Raw genomic sequence first — 19,285 nt, forward strand, 5'->3', positions numbered from 1 at the left:
CCCCCAGGTCCGATCCCTGGTATGGAGCATTATGTCACCTGGGTGCATGATGGGCACCTTGGCGCTGCCAGCCTTGCACCCTCGTAGTGTTACCTGGACATCCTGGCACTGGCATCCCAGAACCTGCACCTCTCTGGGGAGTGGTTTCCCTTGCACCTGAAGCACTTCTTGAAGTTTGTTGTCTGATCAAAGCGGCAACCCCAGCCCCAGTTTCATCCGCTGGTCAACCTTCCCCTATTTGCACCATAACCATCGCTCCTGGTGCTGCTGCCTGCCCTAACTGATGGACCTTTCCCCCAGGCATGCTTTGCAATTCCTGAGCACCTTTTCCGCCCTCCTCCATAGACAAGGCTATTTCCATCGCCCTCTTTAAGCCCAGCTCTGATTCCGCCAGCAACTTCATTTGAACAACCGCGTTATTTACCTTCACACCAGCCTGTCCCTTAACATATTGTTTAGGTACTACTCAAAATCACAATATTCTGCCATCTTTCTTAATCTTGCCATGAAAGCCGCAACAGACTCTCCTGGAGCCCTCCCTGTTGAATTAAATTTATACCACTGAAGAATGATAGAAGGCTTTGGGTGAAAGTGATCTCTAACCAAATCCACAAGATCGTTAAATGATTTTGACTCGGGGCCTCAGGATAGGTCAAGTTATTATACGTTAAGTCTGGGTGCCACAAGCTGTGAGCAAAATAATGCTTTTATTTCCTTTCGATGCCATTCGCTCTGACAAGCAGTGCATACATTCCACATATTGCATCCAGTCATTTTAATCTGCATTGAAAGGCTCAAGTTTACCAAACAGTGGCATGTTGGCCCTCCTTCTGCTCTGAGCTGGAAATAGCTTGGAATCAGACTGGAATGGCCTACCGCACTCGTCCCTGTAATCGGAGCGTTGATTCTTTTTCCTTTCATCACCAACGTAGCAACGGAACTCCAGGCGACCACTCGTGCATAAGAAGCAGCAATGGTTTATTTACAGGCGAAAACTATTTATACACATTACATTACCGGTCAACGAATCCAGCTCCTCTTCCTGTCCAGACCTATTAGAACATAACATAAGAACATAAGAACTAGGAGCAGGAGTAGGCCATCTGGCCCGTCGAGCCTGCTCCACCATTCAATGGGATCTTGGCTGATCTTTTGTGGACTCAGCTCCACTTTCCGGCCCGAACACTATAACCCTTAATCCCTTTATTCTTCAAAAAACTATCTATCTTTATCTTAAAAACATTTAATGAAGGAGCCTCTACTGCTTCACTGGGCAAGGAATTCCATAGATTCACAACCCTTTGGGTGAAGAAGTTCCTCCTAAACTCAGTCCTAAATCTACTTCCCCTTATTTTGAGGCTATGCCCCCTAGTTCTGCTTTCACCCGCCAGTGGAAACAACCTGCGCGCATCTATCCTATCTATTCCCTTCATAATCTTATATATTTCTATAAGATCCCACCTCATCCTTCTAAATTCCAACGAGTACAGTCCCAGTCTACTCAACCTCTCCTCATAATCCAACCCCTTCAGCTCTGGGATTAACCTAGTGAATCTCCTCTGCACACACTCCAGTGCCAGTACGTCCTTTCTCAAGTAAGGAGACCAAAACTGAACACAATATTCCAGGTGTGGCCTCACTAACACCTTATACAATTGCAGCAGAACCTCCCTAGTCTTAAACTCCATCCCTCTAGCAATGAAGGACAAAATTCCATTTGCCTTCTTAATCACCTGTTGCACCTGAAAACCAACTTTCTGCGACTCATGCACTAGCACACCCAGGTCTCTCTGCACAGCAGCATTTTTTAATATTTTATCATTTAAATAATAATCCCTTTTGCTGTTATTCCTACCAAAATGGATAACCTCACATTTGTCAACATTGTATTCCATCTGCCAGACCCTAGCCCATTCACTTAGCCTATCCAAATCCCTCTGCAGACTTCCAGTATCCTCTGCACTTTTTGCTTTACCACTTATCTTAGTGTCGTCTGCAAACTTGGACACATTGCCCTTGGTCCCCAACTCCAAATCATCTATGTAAATTGTGAACAGTTGTGGGCCCAACACTGATCCCTGAGGGACACCACTAGCTACTGATTGCCAACCAGAGAAACACCCATTAATCCCCACTCTTTGCTTTCTATTAATTAACCAATCCTCTATCCATGCTACTACTTTCCCCTTAATGCCATGCATCTTTATCTTATGCAACAACCTTTTGTGTGGCACCTTGTCAAAGGCTTTCTGGAAATCCAGATATACCACATCCATTGGCTCCCCGTTATCTACCGCACTGTTAATGTCCTCAAAAAATTCCACTAAATTAGTTAGGCACGACCTGCCCTTTATGAACCCATGCTGCGTCTGCCCAATGGGACAATTTCCATCCAGATGCCTCGCTATTTCTTCCTTGATGATAGATTCCAGCATCTTCCCTACTACCGAAGTTAAGCTCACTGGCCTATAATTACCCGCTTTCTGCCTACCTCCTTTTTTAAACAGTGGTGTCACGTTTGCTAATTTCCAATCCGCCGGGACCACCCCAGAGTCTAGTGAATTTTGGTAAATTTTGGTATTCTGTGGGTTTTAAAGGCCCCTCGACAGCTGAAATTATACGGGTTTCTCCTTATTGGCCGGGGAGTCAAGTGACCTCCGAGATTTGCCAAAACCTTGGTCATGGTGGTCACGTGGTCTCCGGTCTTCGCCACAACATGGCCAATGACTCCAGTGTGTAGCCCCCACCCACATATGCAATATACATATACTAAAATATGTTTGGTTTGGGCTGGTTTAGCTCACTGGGCTAAATCGCTGGCTTTTAAAGCAGACCAAGGAAGGCCAGCAGCATGGTTCAATTCCCGTACCGGTCTCCCCGAACAGGCGCCGGAATGTGGCGACTAGGTAACAGCTTTTCACAGTAACTTCATTGAAGCCTACTCGTGACAATAAGCGATTTTCATTTTTCATTTAATTTCATTTTCATTTCATAAAAGCCACGCAGACTGATGAAATATAACAGCAAAGATCATTGACAGGTTGACGTAATGGTCTGCTCTGGAAGGGCTGTGCAGTATTTGGCAGAGTGGGGGTTAACATTCATGGTGTTTGCGGTATGCTGTATAACCTTGCCACCATGAGGGGACAGGTTTTGTCATTGTTTCACTGAGCTGATCAGGAGCATTAGGAGGATGAAGGGAGGACAAAATCTAGACATTTCCTTTCTGCCAGACCTGTTAGTGAAACCCTAACCACTAGCCCAATTCCCCATCCTCCAACTGTCCCACACCTTCTCTTCCCCCACTGTCACTGTGTTTTCTTGGCCAAAATGTAAAAAATAAACATTTTAGACCAAATGTATAACTGAAATCATGGCATATTACATACACAAGTGGGCTAATCTCCCCAGTCGCGCATTCTATTAGTGCATGTTTTCTATGTGCTTTTGCCTATCCTAGTACCCCATGCAGGTGCTGCAGCATGGCTGGTGGAAGACTGATGACTTCCACTGCGGACACCGTAGATGGCTTTGCAGGATGACGACGAGCAGTTCTGGAACTTGTAGGGACAGCTTCAGTCTTGGTGTCTTGGCAAGGGTGGCAGCAGTCTGGGCTGGCTGTTTGACGGGCACTGGTAGAGTGAAAGGGATGGAGAGGGTCTTGTTGAGAGAGGACAGCAGGTTTGTGCTCCTTCACGCCCGTATCATTCGGGGAAGCAGTAATCCTAGTAAAATGCCGGAGGACAGATTCCTAGGCAGCGGTGACATCCTGCAAGCTCTAAGCCATGGTGAGCAGGCTAACCTTGTATGGCAGAACTCAGATGTTGGTGACTTCTGCCTATGCTCGAGTGAAGCTGTGACATCAGCCTTTAGATGTTGTACTGTGGTTGGGTCCATAGATGTGTGAAGGTTGTTGGCCACCACTTTCACTTTGGGAAGTTCTAGACACAGTGCCATGCCAATCGGTGTTGAACTATTCCATATTCCCAAGTATTTCATTGTGGGTCCCCATTAGCATTCTTCTGTAGATTATGCTTTCATCATCTGCAACTTGTAAATCAGAAGAGAGTACGAGATGAAGGGGGAAGTGGGATGTGAGGGGGATTAGGTCTGAAGATGGTTTCAGCCTGCTGCTGCCATGGGCTGAGCTATGGGTGTTTTGATAATGGACAGCACTGTGTGTGCACAAATTCATGTTCCCCTCCCTGTTGGCTCCAGTTATGCACCCCTTTGTTCTGCACAAGAGAGGGAAGCATGCCTCTGAATTTTGTGAAATCTATTTGGGTGATGTGGCTGTTTTTGTAGAACAGCTGACAGTGTTTGCAAACCTTGAGATGTGAGTTTGAAACTTACAGCAGTGATAACTGTGTGAGAGTGAGGTGAAGTCTAAAGGTTGGGTACGTGCCCTGATTGTTGGTCGCTGTTGTGATGGTAGTGTGGTGAGTTGAGAAATGTGTGAGGCGGGTAGGACATCTCCTACTTTTCACATCCTCCACGAAGGCCTCCAGCTGAACATTTCAGAGCCCACTCACTGCCATGATGTACCATTCTCCAGTGTTTACCGGGTCACACGACTGCCAGCAATGTCTCCTGTCACAGTGTACCTCCCCTTTAAGAAGTGCAGGCTGGCTTTAAGTGGTGCTAGTCATAACAAGATCCCACATAGGCAGTCCTTCTAAGTCAGTGCCTCACTGACAGCTTCTTAACCTTCTGCCACCAGGAGGTACTGTGTGCCCATAGTGACTGGCTGACCTTAAAGTCCACCACAACAAGCAGCGGTGAAGAGATGTGGTCTCTCTACAAGGAAACATAGTCGCTGGTTCAATAAAAATGACCATGAGATACAGACACTAATTGAGTGTGAGTGCAAGACTGGAAACTTCACAACACCTTATAAGTAAACCAGTTGTCCTGCTGGTGGCTGAAGGCAGCAGCACAGATTAAAAGCTGTGGCATAAAGGACAAATGGTGGATAGAAAAAGCACTGGAGATCCAACAACTCAGAAATACCAACAGCATGCACGGCTTCTTCACTACTCACTGAGATGATCTATGACCCGAGCATTCAAGGGCACACCACACTGAAAGCCAAGCATGGAGTGGAGCTCATCAGGGACAGTTAGGTAGTCAGTGCACGCTGAAGAAAACATTTTGAAGAACTCCTCAACCAAGACTCTGTCTTCCAACACCCCGCAGCTGCATTCCTCAATACCCCATCCTGCCTAGACTTGGAGCTATCCTGGTCTGGAGCGAAGTTGAAAAATCCATTCGACAGCTGAAAACCATCGAAGCCCTCGGAACAGATGGAATTCCTGCTGGAATTTTGAAACATAGTGGAGATACACCCCTGGCATGGCCGCACAATCTCATATCCCTCATACGGGAATAAGGATGCATGCTGGGGGATCTCAGAGGTACTATGATCACGACTATATTCAAGAGGGAAGACATGACCAATTGTGGAGTCTCTGCCACAGGGAAGATCATTCCAAGGCTGCTACTCAACCGCTTCCTCCTCGTGATTGAAGAATTGCTTCTAGAGCGCAGTGCGAATTTCACAATGATCTTCACTGTGCAGCAAATTCAAGAAGAGTGCATACAAAGAACAAAGAACAAAGAAATGTACAGCACAGGAACAGGCCCTTCGGCCCTCCAAGCCCGTGCCGACCATGCTGCCCGACTAAACTACAATCTTCTACACTTCCTGGGTCCGTATCCCTCTATTCCCATCCTATTCATGTATTTGTCAAAATGCCCCTTAAATGTCACTATCGTCCCTGCTTCCACCACCTCCTCCGGTAGCGAGTTCCAGGTACCCATTACCCTCTGTGTAAAAAACTTGCCTCGTACATCTACTCTAAACCTTGCCCCTCTCACCTTAAACCTATGCCCCCTAGTAATTGACCCCTCTACCCTGGGGAAAAGCCTCTGACTATCCACTCTGTCTATGCCCCTCATAATTTTGTAGACCTCTATCAGGTCGCCCCTCAACCTCCGTCGTTCCAGTGAGAACAAACCGAGTTTATTCAACCGCTCCTCATAGCTAACGCCCTCCATACCAGGCAACATTCTGGTAAATCTCTTCTGCACCCTCTCTAAAGCCTCCACATCCTTCTGGTAGTGTGGCGACCTGAATTGAACACTGTACTCCAAGTGTGGCCTAACTAAGGTTCTATACAGCTGCAACATGACTTGCCAATTCTTATACTCAATGCCCCGGCCAATGAAGGCAAGCATGCCGTATGCCTTCTTGACTACCTTCTCCACCTGTGTTGCCCCTTTCAGTGACCTGTGGACCTGTACTCCTAGATCTCTCTGACTTACAATACTCTTGAGGGTTCTACCATTCACTGTATATTCCTTACCTGCATTAGACCTTCCAAAATGCATTACCTCACATTTGTCTGGATTAAACTCCATCTGCCATCTCTCCGCCCAAGTCTCCAAACAATCTAAATCCTGCTGTATCCTCTGACATCCTCATCGCTATCTGCAATTCCACTAACCTCTGTGTCGTCTGCAAACTTACTAATCAGACCAGTTACATTTTCCTCCAAATCATTTATATATACTACAAACAGCAAAGATCCCAGCACTGATCCCTGCGGAACATCACTGGTCACAGCCCTCCAATTAGAAAAGCATCCTTCCATTGCTACTCTCTGCCTTCTATGACCTAGCCAGTTCTGTATCCACCTTGCCAACTCACCCCTGATCCTGTGTGACTTCACCTTTTGTACTAGTCTACCATGAGGGACCTTGTCAAAGGCCTTACTGAAGTCCATATAGACAACATCCACTGCCCTACTGGCATCAATCATCTTTGTGACCTCCTCGAAAAACTCTATCAAGTTAGTGAGACACGACCTCCAATTCACAAAACCATGCTACCTCTAACTAATACGTCCATTTGCTTCCAAATGGGAGTAGATCCTGTCTCGAAGAATTCTCTCCAGTAATTTCCCTACCACTGAAGTAAGGCTCACCGGCCTGTAGTTCCCTGGATTATCCTTGCTACCCTTCTTAAACAGAGGAACAACATTGGCTATTCTCCAGTCCTCCGGGACATCACCTGAAGGCAGTGAGGATTCAAAGATTTCTGTCAAGGCCTCAACAATTTCCTCTCCAGCCTCCTTCAGTATTCTGGGGTAGATCCCATCAGGCCCTGGGGACTTATCTACCTTAATATTTTTTAAGACGCCCAACACCTCGTCTTTTTGGATCTCAATGTGATCCAGGCTATCTGCACCCCCTTCTCCAGACTCAACATCTACCAATTCCTTCTCTTTGGTGAATACTGATGCAAAGTATTCATTTAGTACCTCGCCCATTTCCTCTGGCTCCACACATAGATTCCCTTGCCTATCCTTCAGTGGACCAACCCTTTCCCTGGCTATCCTCTTGCTTTTTATGTACGTGTAAAAAGCCTTGGGATTTTCCTTAACCCTATTTGCCAATGACTTTTCGTGACCCCTTCTAGCCCTCCTGACTCCGTGCTTAAGTTCCTTCCTACTTTCCTTATATTCCACACAGGCTTCGTCTGTTCCCAGCCTTTTAGTCCTGACAAATGTCTCTTTCTTTTTGACGAGGCCTACAATATCTCTCGTTATCCAAGGTTCCCGAAAATTGACGTATTTATCCTTCTTCCTCGCAGGAACATGCCGGTCCTGAATTCTTTCAACTGATACTTGAAAGCCTCCCACATGTCAGATGTTGATTTGCCCTCAAACATCCGCCCCCAACCTAGGTTCTTCAGTTCCAGCCTAATATTGTTATAATTAGCCTTCCCCCAATTTAGCACATTCACCCTAGGACCACTCTTATCCTTGTCCACCAGCACTTTAAAACTTACTGAATTGTGGTCACTGATCCCAAAATGCTCCCCTACTGAAACTTCTACCACCTGGCCGGGCTCATTCCCCAATACCAGGTCCAGTACCGCCCCTTCCTTGTTGGACTGTCTACATATTGTTTTAAGAAGCCCTCTTGGATGCTCCTTACAAACTCTGCCCGGTTTAAGCCCCTGGCACTAAGTGAGTCCCAGTCAATATTGGGGAAGTTGAAGTCTCCCATCACCACAACCCTGTTGTTTTTACTCTTTTCCAAAATCTGCCTACCTATCTGCTCCTCTATCTCCTGCTGGCTGTTGGGAGGCCGGTAGTAAACCCCCAACATTGTGACTGCACCCTTCTTATTTCTAATCACTACCCATATAGCCTCATTGCCCTCTGAGGTGTCCTCCTGTAGTACAGCTGTGATATCCTCCCTAACCAGTAGCGCAACTCCGCCACCCCTTTTACATTCCCCCCCTATCCCGCCTGAAACATCTAAATCCTGGAACGTTTAGCTGCCAATCCTGCCCTTCCCTCAACCAGGTCTCTGTAATGGCAACAACATCATAGTTCCAAGTACTAATCCAAGCTCTAAGTTCATCTGCCTTACCCGTAATACTTCTTGCATTAAAACATATGCACTTCAGGCCACCAGACCCGCTGTGTTCAGCAACTTCTCCCTGTCTGCTCTGCCTCAGAGCCCCACTGTCCCTATTCCCTAGTTCTCCCTCAATGCTCTCACCTTCTGACCTATTGCTCCCGTGCCCACCCCCCTGCCATACTAGTTTAAACCCTCCCGTGTGACACTAGCAAACCTCGCGGCCAGGATATTTATGCCTCTCCAGTTTAGATGCAACCCGTCCTCCTTATATAGGTCACACCTGCCCCGGAAGAGCTCCCAGTGGTCCAGATAACGGAAACCCTCCCTCCTACACCAGCTGTTTAGCCATGTGTTTATCTGCTCTATCTTCCTATTTCTAGCCTCACTGGCATGTGGCACAGGGAGTAATCCCGAAATTACAACCCTAGAGGTCCTGTCTTTTAACTTTCTGCCTAGCTCCCTGAACTCCTGCTGCAGGACCTCATGCCCCATCCTGCCCATGTCGTTAGTACCAATATGTACAATGACTTCTGCCTGTTTGCCCTCCCCCTTCAGGATGCCCTCTACCCGTTCGGAGACGTCCTGGACCCTGGCACCAGGGAGGCAACATATCATCCTGGAATCTCTTTCACGTCCACAGAAGCGCCTATCTGTGCCCCTGACTATAGAGTCCCCTATTACTATTGCTCTTCTGCGCTTTGACTCTCCCTTCTGAACATCAGAGCCAGCCGTGGTGTCACTGCTCTGGCTGCTGCTGTTTTTCCCTGATAGGCTATCCCCCCCGACAGTATCCAAAGGGGTATACCTGTTCGAGAGGGGGACAACCACAGGGGAATCCTGCACTGACTGCCTGCCCTTTCTTGTGGTCACCCATTTCTCTGCCTGCACCTTGGGTGTGACCACATTTATATAACTGCTATCTATGACGCTTTCCGCCACCTGCATGCTCCTAAGTGCATCCAATTGCTGCTCCAACCGAACCATGTGGCCTGTGAGGAGCTCCAGTTGGGTGCACCTTCGGCAGATGAAGCCATCCGGGACGCTGGAAGCCTCCCGGACCTGCCACATCTCACAGTCAGAGCACTGCACCCCTCTAACTGACATTGCGTCAATTAATTAGTAAATTAATGTTAAAAGTTTAAATTAAATTTTTTTAAAAAGTTACTCTTAACTATCTGTTTCCTACCACTAGATTTCTACTATAAATGTGAATGCTAAATATAGTACTCTCCGATCTCTGGCTTAGGTACCCCTCTAAATTATAATTAAGTAATTATGTTTCATTAGTTATCAATGCTTAATTTTTTTAATTTAGTGTAGATTCCCAACCAGCCACTCATGTCACAGCTTTTCTGTGATGTCACTTCAGTCCCCCCCCCCCCCCCCCCCCCACCACCACCACACACACACACAAAGAACAGCATCAACTGATGCACATGGCGTTATTCAATTGCACAAATACCTCAGACTATACCATAAAGGCCTGTGGAGTATCCTCCTCAAATTTGGCTACCCTCAGAAATGTGTCACCATCCTTCGCCTACTCCACGATGACATGCAAACTGTGATCCTCAGCAATGGAACCAGCACAAGCCCCAATCTCAGTCAAGATTGTGGTTAAACAAGATTGTGTCAACACAAAAACTCTCTTGTCACTGGCTTAGGGAGGTGGTGATGTGGTGGTATTGTCACTGGACTAATAATCCAGAGACCCAGGCCAGTGCTCTTGGGACCAGGGTTCGAAACCTGCCATGGCAGATGGTGAGATTTGAATTGAATAAAAATCTGGAATTAAAAGTCTAACAATGACCATTGTTGTAAAAAACCCCATCTGGTTCACCAATTCCCTCAGCTGGTCTGGCCTACATGTGACTCCGGATCCATGGTATTGGTTGACTCTTAAATGCCCTCTGAAGCAGGCTAGCAAGCCGCTCAGTTTAAGGGAAGTTAGGGATGGGCAATAAAAGCAGCCTGCGACACCCACATTCCATGTAGGAATTCAACAAAACTGCACCTCACGTCCAGCACCTCAAACTCCACACTGAGGTCACATTTACCATGCAGCAGCAATCTCCACACTGCCATATGCTTTGTAGACTTGGGCATCTCAAACACTGCAGAGGTGCCACCAGCAGTGCCTTCGCAAGATCCTCCAAATTTGGTGACGAGAAAGGCAGTCCAATAGCGTTGTCTTCCAAGTCAACATGCGCAGTTATGAGGTTCAAATCACTCAAAGACAGCTCCAATGGATGGAACCTGTTGTTCGTTTGCCTGATGCCAGATCCTTCAAGTAACCATTGTACTCAGAACGTCGCTGTGGCAGGAAACCCACGGGAGGGGGACAGCTTTACGGATGTCCTCAAATCATCTTTGAAGAGATAAAACATCTCCACTGACTTATGTTACTCCCGGCTTGTGACCGATCAAAACGGAGAGCATTAATTCAAGAAGGCAGCATGGTGGCCCAGTGGTTAGGACTGCTGCCTCACAGTGCCAGGGAACCAGTTTCAATTCTGACCTTGGGGGTGACTATCTGTGTGGAGTTTGCACGTTCTCATTGTGCCTGCGTGGGTTTCCTCCAGGTGCTCCGGTTTCCTCCCACAGTCCAAAGATGTGCAGGTTGGGTGGGGTTGCGGGGGGTGGGCCTTGGTACGGTGCTCTTTCAGAGGGTCAGTGCCGACTCGATGGGCCGAATGGCCTCCTTCTGCACATTAGGATTTGCTGCGAGCATGCAGAGGTGAAGTCGAGGTGGTTGGGGAGTGCATAAATCTTCAAACACCTCATCTGTCTGACCCTTCAAGCACCACCTGCTTCACATATGGTGGATCAACCATCGCAGATCCCATTGAACAGGAGTGAAAGCAAGTCATTCTTGATCCAAAGGGACTAGCTGAGAAGTACATTGTAATCTCAGTTGACCATGTATGCTCTGTCCATTTACGTTTCTGAACTCCAAACACCCCACAGTGTTCTTTGTATTTCACCCCACCTGATTCACCTTTTTCTGGACTACTGAATATTCAAGAACAGTGAATAATACAGGACAGGAACAGGCCCTTCGGCCCTCCAAGTCTGCGCTGACCATGGTACCTGCCTAAACTAAAACCGTCTGCACTTACGGAGTCCATTTCCTTCCATTCCCACCCTATTCATATATTTGTCTAGATAGAAGAGGGGCAGAAATGGTTGTTGGAGGTCCCTGGTTATAGATGTTTCAATAAGATTAGGGAGGGTGGTAAAAGAGGTGGGGGCGTGGCATTGTTAATTAGAGATAGTATAACAGCTGCAGAAAGGCAGTTCGAGGAGTATCACCCTAATGAGGTAGTATGGGTTGAAGTCAGAAATCGGAAAGGAGCAATCACCTTGTTAGGAGTTTTCTATAGGCCCCCCAATAGTAGCAGAGATGTGGAGGAACAGATTGGGAAACAGATTTTGGAAAGGTGCAGAAGTCACAGGGTAGTAGTCATGGGTGACTTTAACTTCCCAAACATTGAGTAGAAACTCTTTAGATCAAATAGTTTGGATGGGGTGGTGTTTGTGCAGTATGTCCAGGAAGCTTTTCTAACACAGCATGTAGATTGTCCGACCAGAGGAGGGGCAATATTGGATTTAGTACTTGGTAATGAACCAGGGCAAGTGATAGATTTGTTAGTGGGGGAGCATTTTGGAGATAGTGACCACAATTCTGTGACTTTCACTTTAGTAATGGAGAGGGATAGGTGCGTGCAACAGGGCAAGGTTTACAATTGGGGGAAGGGTAAATACGATGTTGTCAGACAAGAATTGAAGTGCATAAGTTGGGAACATAGGCTGTCAGGGAAGGACACAAGTGAAATGTGGAACTTGTCCTTGATATGTATGTCTCTGTCAGGCAGGGAAGAGATGGTCGAGTGAGGGAACCATGGTTGACAAGAGAGGTTGAATGTCTTGTTAAGAGGAAAAAGGAGACTTATGTGAGGCTGAGGAAACAAGGTTCAGACAGGGCATTGGAGGGATACAAGATAGCCAGGAGGGAACTGAAGAAAGGGATTAGGAGAGCTAAGAGAGGGCATGAACAATCTTTGGCGGGTAGGATCAAGGAAAACCCCAAGGCCTTTTACACATATGTGAGAAATATGAGAATGACTAGAGCGAGGGTAGGTCCGATCAAGGACAGTAGCGGGAGATTGTGTATTGAGTCTGAAGAGATAGGAGAGGTCTTGAACGAGTACTTTTCTTCTGTATTTACAAATGAGAGGGGCGATATTGTTGGAGAGGACAGTGTGAAACAGACTGGTAAGCTCGAGGAAATACTTGTTAGGAAGGAAGATGTGTTGGGCATTTTGAAAAACTTGAGGATAGACAAGTCCCCCGGGCCTGACGGGATATATCCAAGGATTCTATGGGAAGCAAGAGATTAAATTGCAGAGCCGTTGGCAATGATCTTTTCGTCCCCACTGTCAACAGGGGTGGTACCAGGGGATTGGAGAGTGGCGAATGTCATGCCCCTGTTCAAAAAAGGGACTAGGGATAACCCTGGGAATTACAGGCCAGTTAGTCTTACTTCGGTGGTAGGCAAAGTAATGGAAAGGGTACTGAAGGATAGGATTTCTGAGCATCTGGAAAGACACTGCTTGATTAGGGATAGTCAGCACGGATTTGTGAGGGGTAGGTCTTGCCTTACAAATCTTATTGAATTATTTGAGGAGGTGACCAAGCATGTGGATGAAGGTAAAGCAGTGGATGCAGTGTACATGGATTTTAGTAAGGCATTTGATAAGGTTCCCCATGGTAGGCTTCTGCAGAAAGTAAGGAGGCATGGGATAGTGGGAAATTTGGCCAGTTGGATAACGAACTGGCTAACCGATAGAAGTCAGAGAGTGGTGGTGGATGGCAAATATTCAGCCTGGATCCCAGTTACCAGTGGCGTACCGCAGGGATCAGTTCTGGGTCCTCTGCTGTTTGTGATTTTCATTAATGACTTGGATGAGGGAGTTGAAGGGTGGGTCAGTAAATTTGCAGACGATACGAAGATTGGTGGAGTTGTGGATAGTAAGGAGGGCTGTTGTCGGCTGCAAAGAGACATAGATAGGATGCAGAGCTGGGCTGAGATGTGGCAGATGGAGTTTAACCCTGAAAAGTGTGAGGTTGTCCATTTTGGAAGGACAAATATGAATGCGGAATACAGGGTTCACGGTAGAGTTCTTGGCAATGTGGAGGAGCAGAGAGATCTTGGTCTATGTTCATACATCTTTGAAAGTTGCCACTCAAGTGGATAGAGCTGTGAAGAAGGCCTATGGCGTGCTCGCGTTCATTAACAGAGGGATTGAATTTAAGAGCCGTGAGGTGATGATGCAGCTGTACAAAACTTTGGTAAGGCCACATTTGGAGTACTGTGTACAGTTCTGGTCACCTCATTTTAGGAAGGATGTGGAAGCTTTGGAAAAGGTGCAAAGAAGATTTACCAGGATGTTACCTGGAATGCAGAGTAGGTCTTACGAGGAAAGGTTGAGGGTGCTAGGCCTTTTCTCATTAGAACGGAGAAGGACGAGGGGCGACTTGATAGAGGTTTATAAGATGATCAGGGGAATAGATAGAGTAGACAGTCAGGGACTTTTTCCCCGGGTGGAACAAACCATTGCAAGGGGACATAAATTTAAGGTGAAAGGTGGAAGATATAGGAGGGATATCAGAGGTAGGTTCTTTACCCAGAGAGTAGTGGGGGCATGGAATGCACTGCCTGTGGAAGTAGTTGAATCGGTAAAAATTAGGGACCTTCAAGCAGCTATTGGATAGGTACATGGATTACGGTAAAATGATATAGTGTAGATTTATTTGTTTTTAAGGGCAGCACGGTAGCATTGTGGATAGCACAATTGCTTCACAGCTCCAGGGTCCCAGGTTCGATTCCGGCTTGGGTCACTGTCTGTGCAGAGTCTGCACGTCCTCCCCGTGTCTGCGTGGGTTTCCTCCGGGTGCTCCGGTTTCCTCCCACAGTCCAAAGATGTGCAGGGTAGGTGGATTGGCCATGATAAATTGCCCTTAGTGTCCTAAATTGCCCTTGGTGTTGGGTGGAGGTGTTGAGTTTTGGTGGGGTGCTCTTTCCAAGAGCCGGTGCAGACTCAGGGGGCCAAATGGCCTCCTTCTGCACTGTAAATTCAATGATAATCTATGATTAATCTAGGACAAAGGTTCGGCACAACATCGTGGGCCGAAGGGCCAGTTCTGTGCTGTATTTTCTATGTTCTATGTTCTATGTCCCTTAAATGCCTCTATCGTACCTGCTCCCACCTCCCCAGGCAGCGCGTTCCATGTTTACCACCCTCTGTGTAAAAAGCCTGCCTCGCACATCTGTTCTAAACTTTTCCCCACGCACTTTAAACCTATGTTCCCTAGTACTTGACTCTCCTACTCTAGGAAAGGGCATCTGACTATCCACTCTGTCCATGCCACTCATAATCTTGTAGACCTCTTATCAGGTCGCCTCTCAACCTCTGTCGTTCCAGTGAGAACAGACCGGGTTTATCTAACCTCGCCTCATAGCTAATGCCCTCCACACCAGGCAACTTCCTAGTGAACCGCTTCTGTACCCTCTCCAAAGCATCCACATCCTTCTGGTAGTGTGGCGACCAGAAGTGTACACAATATTCCAAATGAGGCCTAACTAAGGTCCTGAACAACTGCAACATGACCTGCCAATTTTTATACTCAAAGCCCCGACCGATGAAGGCCAGCATGCTGTATGCCTTCTTGACCACCTTATCCTCATGCATTGCCACTTTCAATGATTGGTGGACATGCATGCCCAGATCTCTCTGCCTGTCAGTACTCGCAAGACTTCTAACATTTATTGTGTAATTCCTACATGCATTGGACCTTCCAAAGTGCATTACCTCACACGTGTCCGGAATAAACTCCATCTGCATTTCTCCGCCCAAGACTCCAACCAGTTTATATCCTGCTGTATCCTCTGACAATCCTCTTCATTATCCACAACTCCACCAATTTTTGTGTCGTCTGCGAACTTACTAATCAGACCAGCTACAGTTTCTTCCAAATCATTTATATACACCACGAACAACAAAGGCCCCAGATGTGATCCCTGTAGAACGCCGCTAGTCACAGCCTTCCATTCAGGAAAGCACCCTTCTGCTGCTACCTTCTGTCTTCTGTGCCCAAGCAAGTTCTGTATCCAACTTGTCAACTCTCCGCTGATCCCATGTGACTTCACCTTTTGTACCAGTCTAAAGCAGTTTGCCAATCCGAATTTGCCATGCTCTTTCTTTCATCTCTCTGACGTTTATTTATGGTTCGCCTCCCCATCCAAATACATTACACATGTATGAAGAGATTAGATTGGATAGTTTGAGAATCAAATTAAAAATAAAATTAAAGGACACAGAAAGAATTAGGAAATAGGAAGATAGCAATGGCATGAGTACAGCAGACCAACTGTTTCATTAATTTTTACTAAAATCTGTGCTTTGGAATTGTAAATATGTTGCAGCCAATATATGCATCATGGTCACTTGGCTTGGGTCCATGTCACTCAACTACCGGACTCTGGTCCAGTCCTGCAGCCACCAGGTCTGTGTCTATGCTGTCAGGCCCGAGTCCAGTACCACAGCCATCAGGCACAAGGTCACCAGGCCCTGGTCCAGTCTAATAGGCACTAGGCCTGAAATCAGTCACACAACCATAAGGTCCATCCCGCAGCCACCAGTCTTGAGTCTTGTCCTACAGTTACAAGGCCCTGGTCCATTCCCAAAGCCAGCAGGCCCTGGTCCATTCCCAAATCCACTAGGCCTTGGTCCATTTGTACATCCAACAGGCCCTGGTTCACTACCATAACAACTAGGCCCAAATCCAGGACTGCAACTATCAGGCCCAAAACTAGTCTCACAACCACCAGGCCTGAAGCACCAGACCTTGGTCTATTCTCATAGCCATCAGGCCCTGGTCCAGACCGACAGGAACTGGGCCCGAGTCCAATGCCACGACTACCAGGCCCTGGTCTAGACCCGCAGTCACTAGGCCTGAAGCCAGTCCCGCAGCCACCAGACCTGGGGCGGGTCCTGTCGGCACCAGACTCAAGTGCAGTATCACATCTGCCAGGCTTAGGCCTAGTACCACATCCACAGTGCCTGAATCCAGTGCCACAACTACCAAATTCAATTCCAGACACATAATAACCATGCTTGAATTCAGTACCAGTAAAACTATTTACCCCCATATCCATTTACCAGTGATGTGCTCGCGTTCATTAACAGAGGGATTGAATTTAAGAGCCGTGAGGTGATGATGCAGCTGTACAAAACTTTGGTAAGGCCACATTTGGAGTACTGTGTACAGTTCTGGTCGCCTCATTTTAGGAAGGATGTGGAAGCTTTGGAAAAGGTGCAAAGAAGATTTACCAGGATGTTGCCTGGAATGGAGAGTAGGTCTTACGAGGAAAGGTTGAGGGTGCTAGGCCTTTTCTCATTAGAACGGAGAAGGATGAGGGGCGACTTGGTAGAGGTTTATAAGATGATCAGGGGAATAGATAGAGTAGACAGTCAGAGACTTTTTCCCCGGGTGGAACAAACCATTACAAGGGGACATAAATTTAAGGTGAAAGGTGGAAGATATAGGAGGGATATCAGAGGTAGGTTCTTTACCCAGAGAGTAGTGGGGGCATGGAATGCACTGCCTGTGGAAGTAGTTGAGTCGGAAACATTAGGGACCTTCAAGCAGCTATTGGATAGGTACATGGATTACGGTAAAATGATATAGTGTAGATTTATTTGTTCTCAAGGGCAGCACGGTAGCATTGTGGATAGCACAATTGCTTCACAGCTCCAGGGTCCCAGGTTCGATTCCGGCTTGGGTCACTGTCTGTGCGGAGTCTGCACGTCCTCCCCGTGTCTGCGTGGGTTTCCTCCGGGTGCTCCGGTTTCCTCCCACAATCCAAAGATGTGCGGGTTAGGTGAATTGGCCAATGATAAATTGCCCTTAATGTCCAAATTGCCCTTGGTGTTGGGTGGAGGTGTTGAGTTTGGGTGGGGTGCTCTTTCCGGGGGCCGGTGCAGACTCGGGGGGCCGAATGGCCTCCTTCTGCACTGTAAATTCAATGATAATCTATGATTAATCTAGGACAAAGGTTCGGCACAACATCGTGGGCCGAAGGGCCTGTTCTGTGCTGTATTTTCTATGTTCTATGTTCTATTACTGAAAGTATTTTTTCTTTTCAGATGTTGCGATTGGAGCACCCAATGAAAATGATTATCATGGAGCGGTTTACATTTATCATGGAGATGCCAATGGAATAGTCTCCAAATATTCAATGGTAACTGTTCTTTGATTTCAATCACTGTGTCGGGTCTATATTTTATGGTGCTACACATTGGACTATATTGGGGGTTAAAGTGATAGACAGGTTAGATGCAGGGAATATGTTTTTCCCGGTTGGAGAGTCTGGAGCAGGGGACACAATTTCAAAAGAAGGGAAAACCACTGAGGCCAAGATGCGGAGAAACCTTTTTACTCAGAGAGTTGTAAATCTTTGGAATTCTCTACCCCAGAGGACTGTGGTAGGTCAGACATTGAGTATGTTTAAAGCAGAGAGGGATAAATTTCTAAATACCAATGCCATAAAGGGACACAGGGATAGTGTGGGGAAAAGGTATTGAAGTGAATGATCAGCCATGATTGTATTGAATGGCAGAGCAGGCTCGATGGGCTGAATGGTCTACTCCAGTTCCTCTTCCTATTTTCCACTTCCATTCTGTCAGATTTTGGCAGATCTGAGCAGCTGGAATTTTCATGTCGGAAGTGGGAATTGGGAAATGGGACTACTCCCGAGTCCCGACAGTCTCCAGATTGGAAGGTAGCATTTTCCAGGAATTGAGCCCCTAAGACCGGTCTGAGGTGGAGATGGAAGCAGGCAGAGCCCAGACTGATGAGATTAAAAAGTCCACTGGCATTCCCAGAAAATATTGTTCAGTTCTCTTGATTGTTCTATTGTTGAGGAAAACCATTAACTTTTAAAATAAATGTGAACTCCCAATTCTGAACTGAGAGAATTTTGCCATAAGATTTCATATTTTAAACAAAAACTTTTACTGTGGAAAACTTAAATGGAGCAAGGAAGACTAATTTAACACAATGGGCAGAATTCTCCCATCCTGTTCACAGTGAGTTTGGTGGTTGGGAGCGGAGATGTATCTGGATCTCAAAAGTCGGAAACTCTCTGGTGTAAAAGATGTTGGAATTCTCCCAACGGCGGGTTAATGGCAGGTTGGTCGTCCAGCCGACTGGTGGCGTGAATACCATGGGGTGAAGCCACCCCATGCCGCCCGGAAACCAGTGGGCAAGGATGCTCTGTCGACGGGACCTGAGGATTCCTCCGCCAGCGAAGGTCCGGAGAATCCTGGCCTATATATTTCATAAGCACTAAGGGCGGAATTTTCCCATGGGCTGGATTTTCCGCTGCCCGCTGCTGGTAGCGGAGTTCCCGATGCGGTGGAGAATCCAACGGCGGGGAAAATCTGGCACTGATTTATTTCCGATGTTTTGCCCTCCGCCGGCAGCTGCATTAAGGTTCGCGTCCATTTGCATCCTATTAATGGGCTGGACACCAGATCGTCCCGTCCTCCATGATTCTCTGGTCCTCTGGACTAGGATTCACGTGAACATGTATCGGTGCAAGTACTTGACAGCATGGCCCTGGCACCATGGACCTCGCAGTAGGCTAAGGGCATAAGTATTTAAGGTAGGTGCCCCAAAGCCCTTACCTTAGGTGAGCTGGAAACTTCTGAATTCCCAAGCTCATGTATTTGACATTCATAAATTTAATTTCCCCAAAACTGCAAGTCATATTCCCATAACGTATGAC

The 19,285-nt window shown here is 47.0% G+C and overlaps 1 protein-coding gene across 1 annotated transcript in view; it reads left to right on the forward strand.

The window, feature by feature from the left end:
• itga9 (integrin, alpha 9) overlaps positions 1–19,285 on the forward strand; it is a 936,771-nt gene that overhangs the window by 217,386 nt on the left and 700,100 nt on the right. Inside the window, exon 11 of the mRNA XM_072467362.1 lies at positions 17,643–17,737. Coding sequence (XP_072323463.1) covers positions 17,643–17,737 — 95 coding nt within the window. The remainder of the gene's footprint in view (positions 1–17,642; positions 17,738–19,285) is intronic.

This window comes from Scyliorhinus torazame, chromosome 11, assembly GCF_047496885.1.
Source record: "Scyliorhinus torazame isolate Kashiwa2021f chromosome 11, sScyTor2.1, whole genome shotgun sequence".
NCBI lineage: Eukaryota > Metazoa > Chordata > Chondrichthyes > Carcharhiniformes > Scyliorhinidae > Scyliorhinus > Scyliorhinus torazame.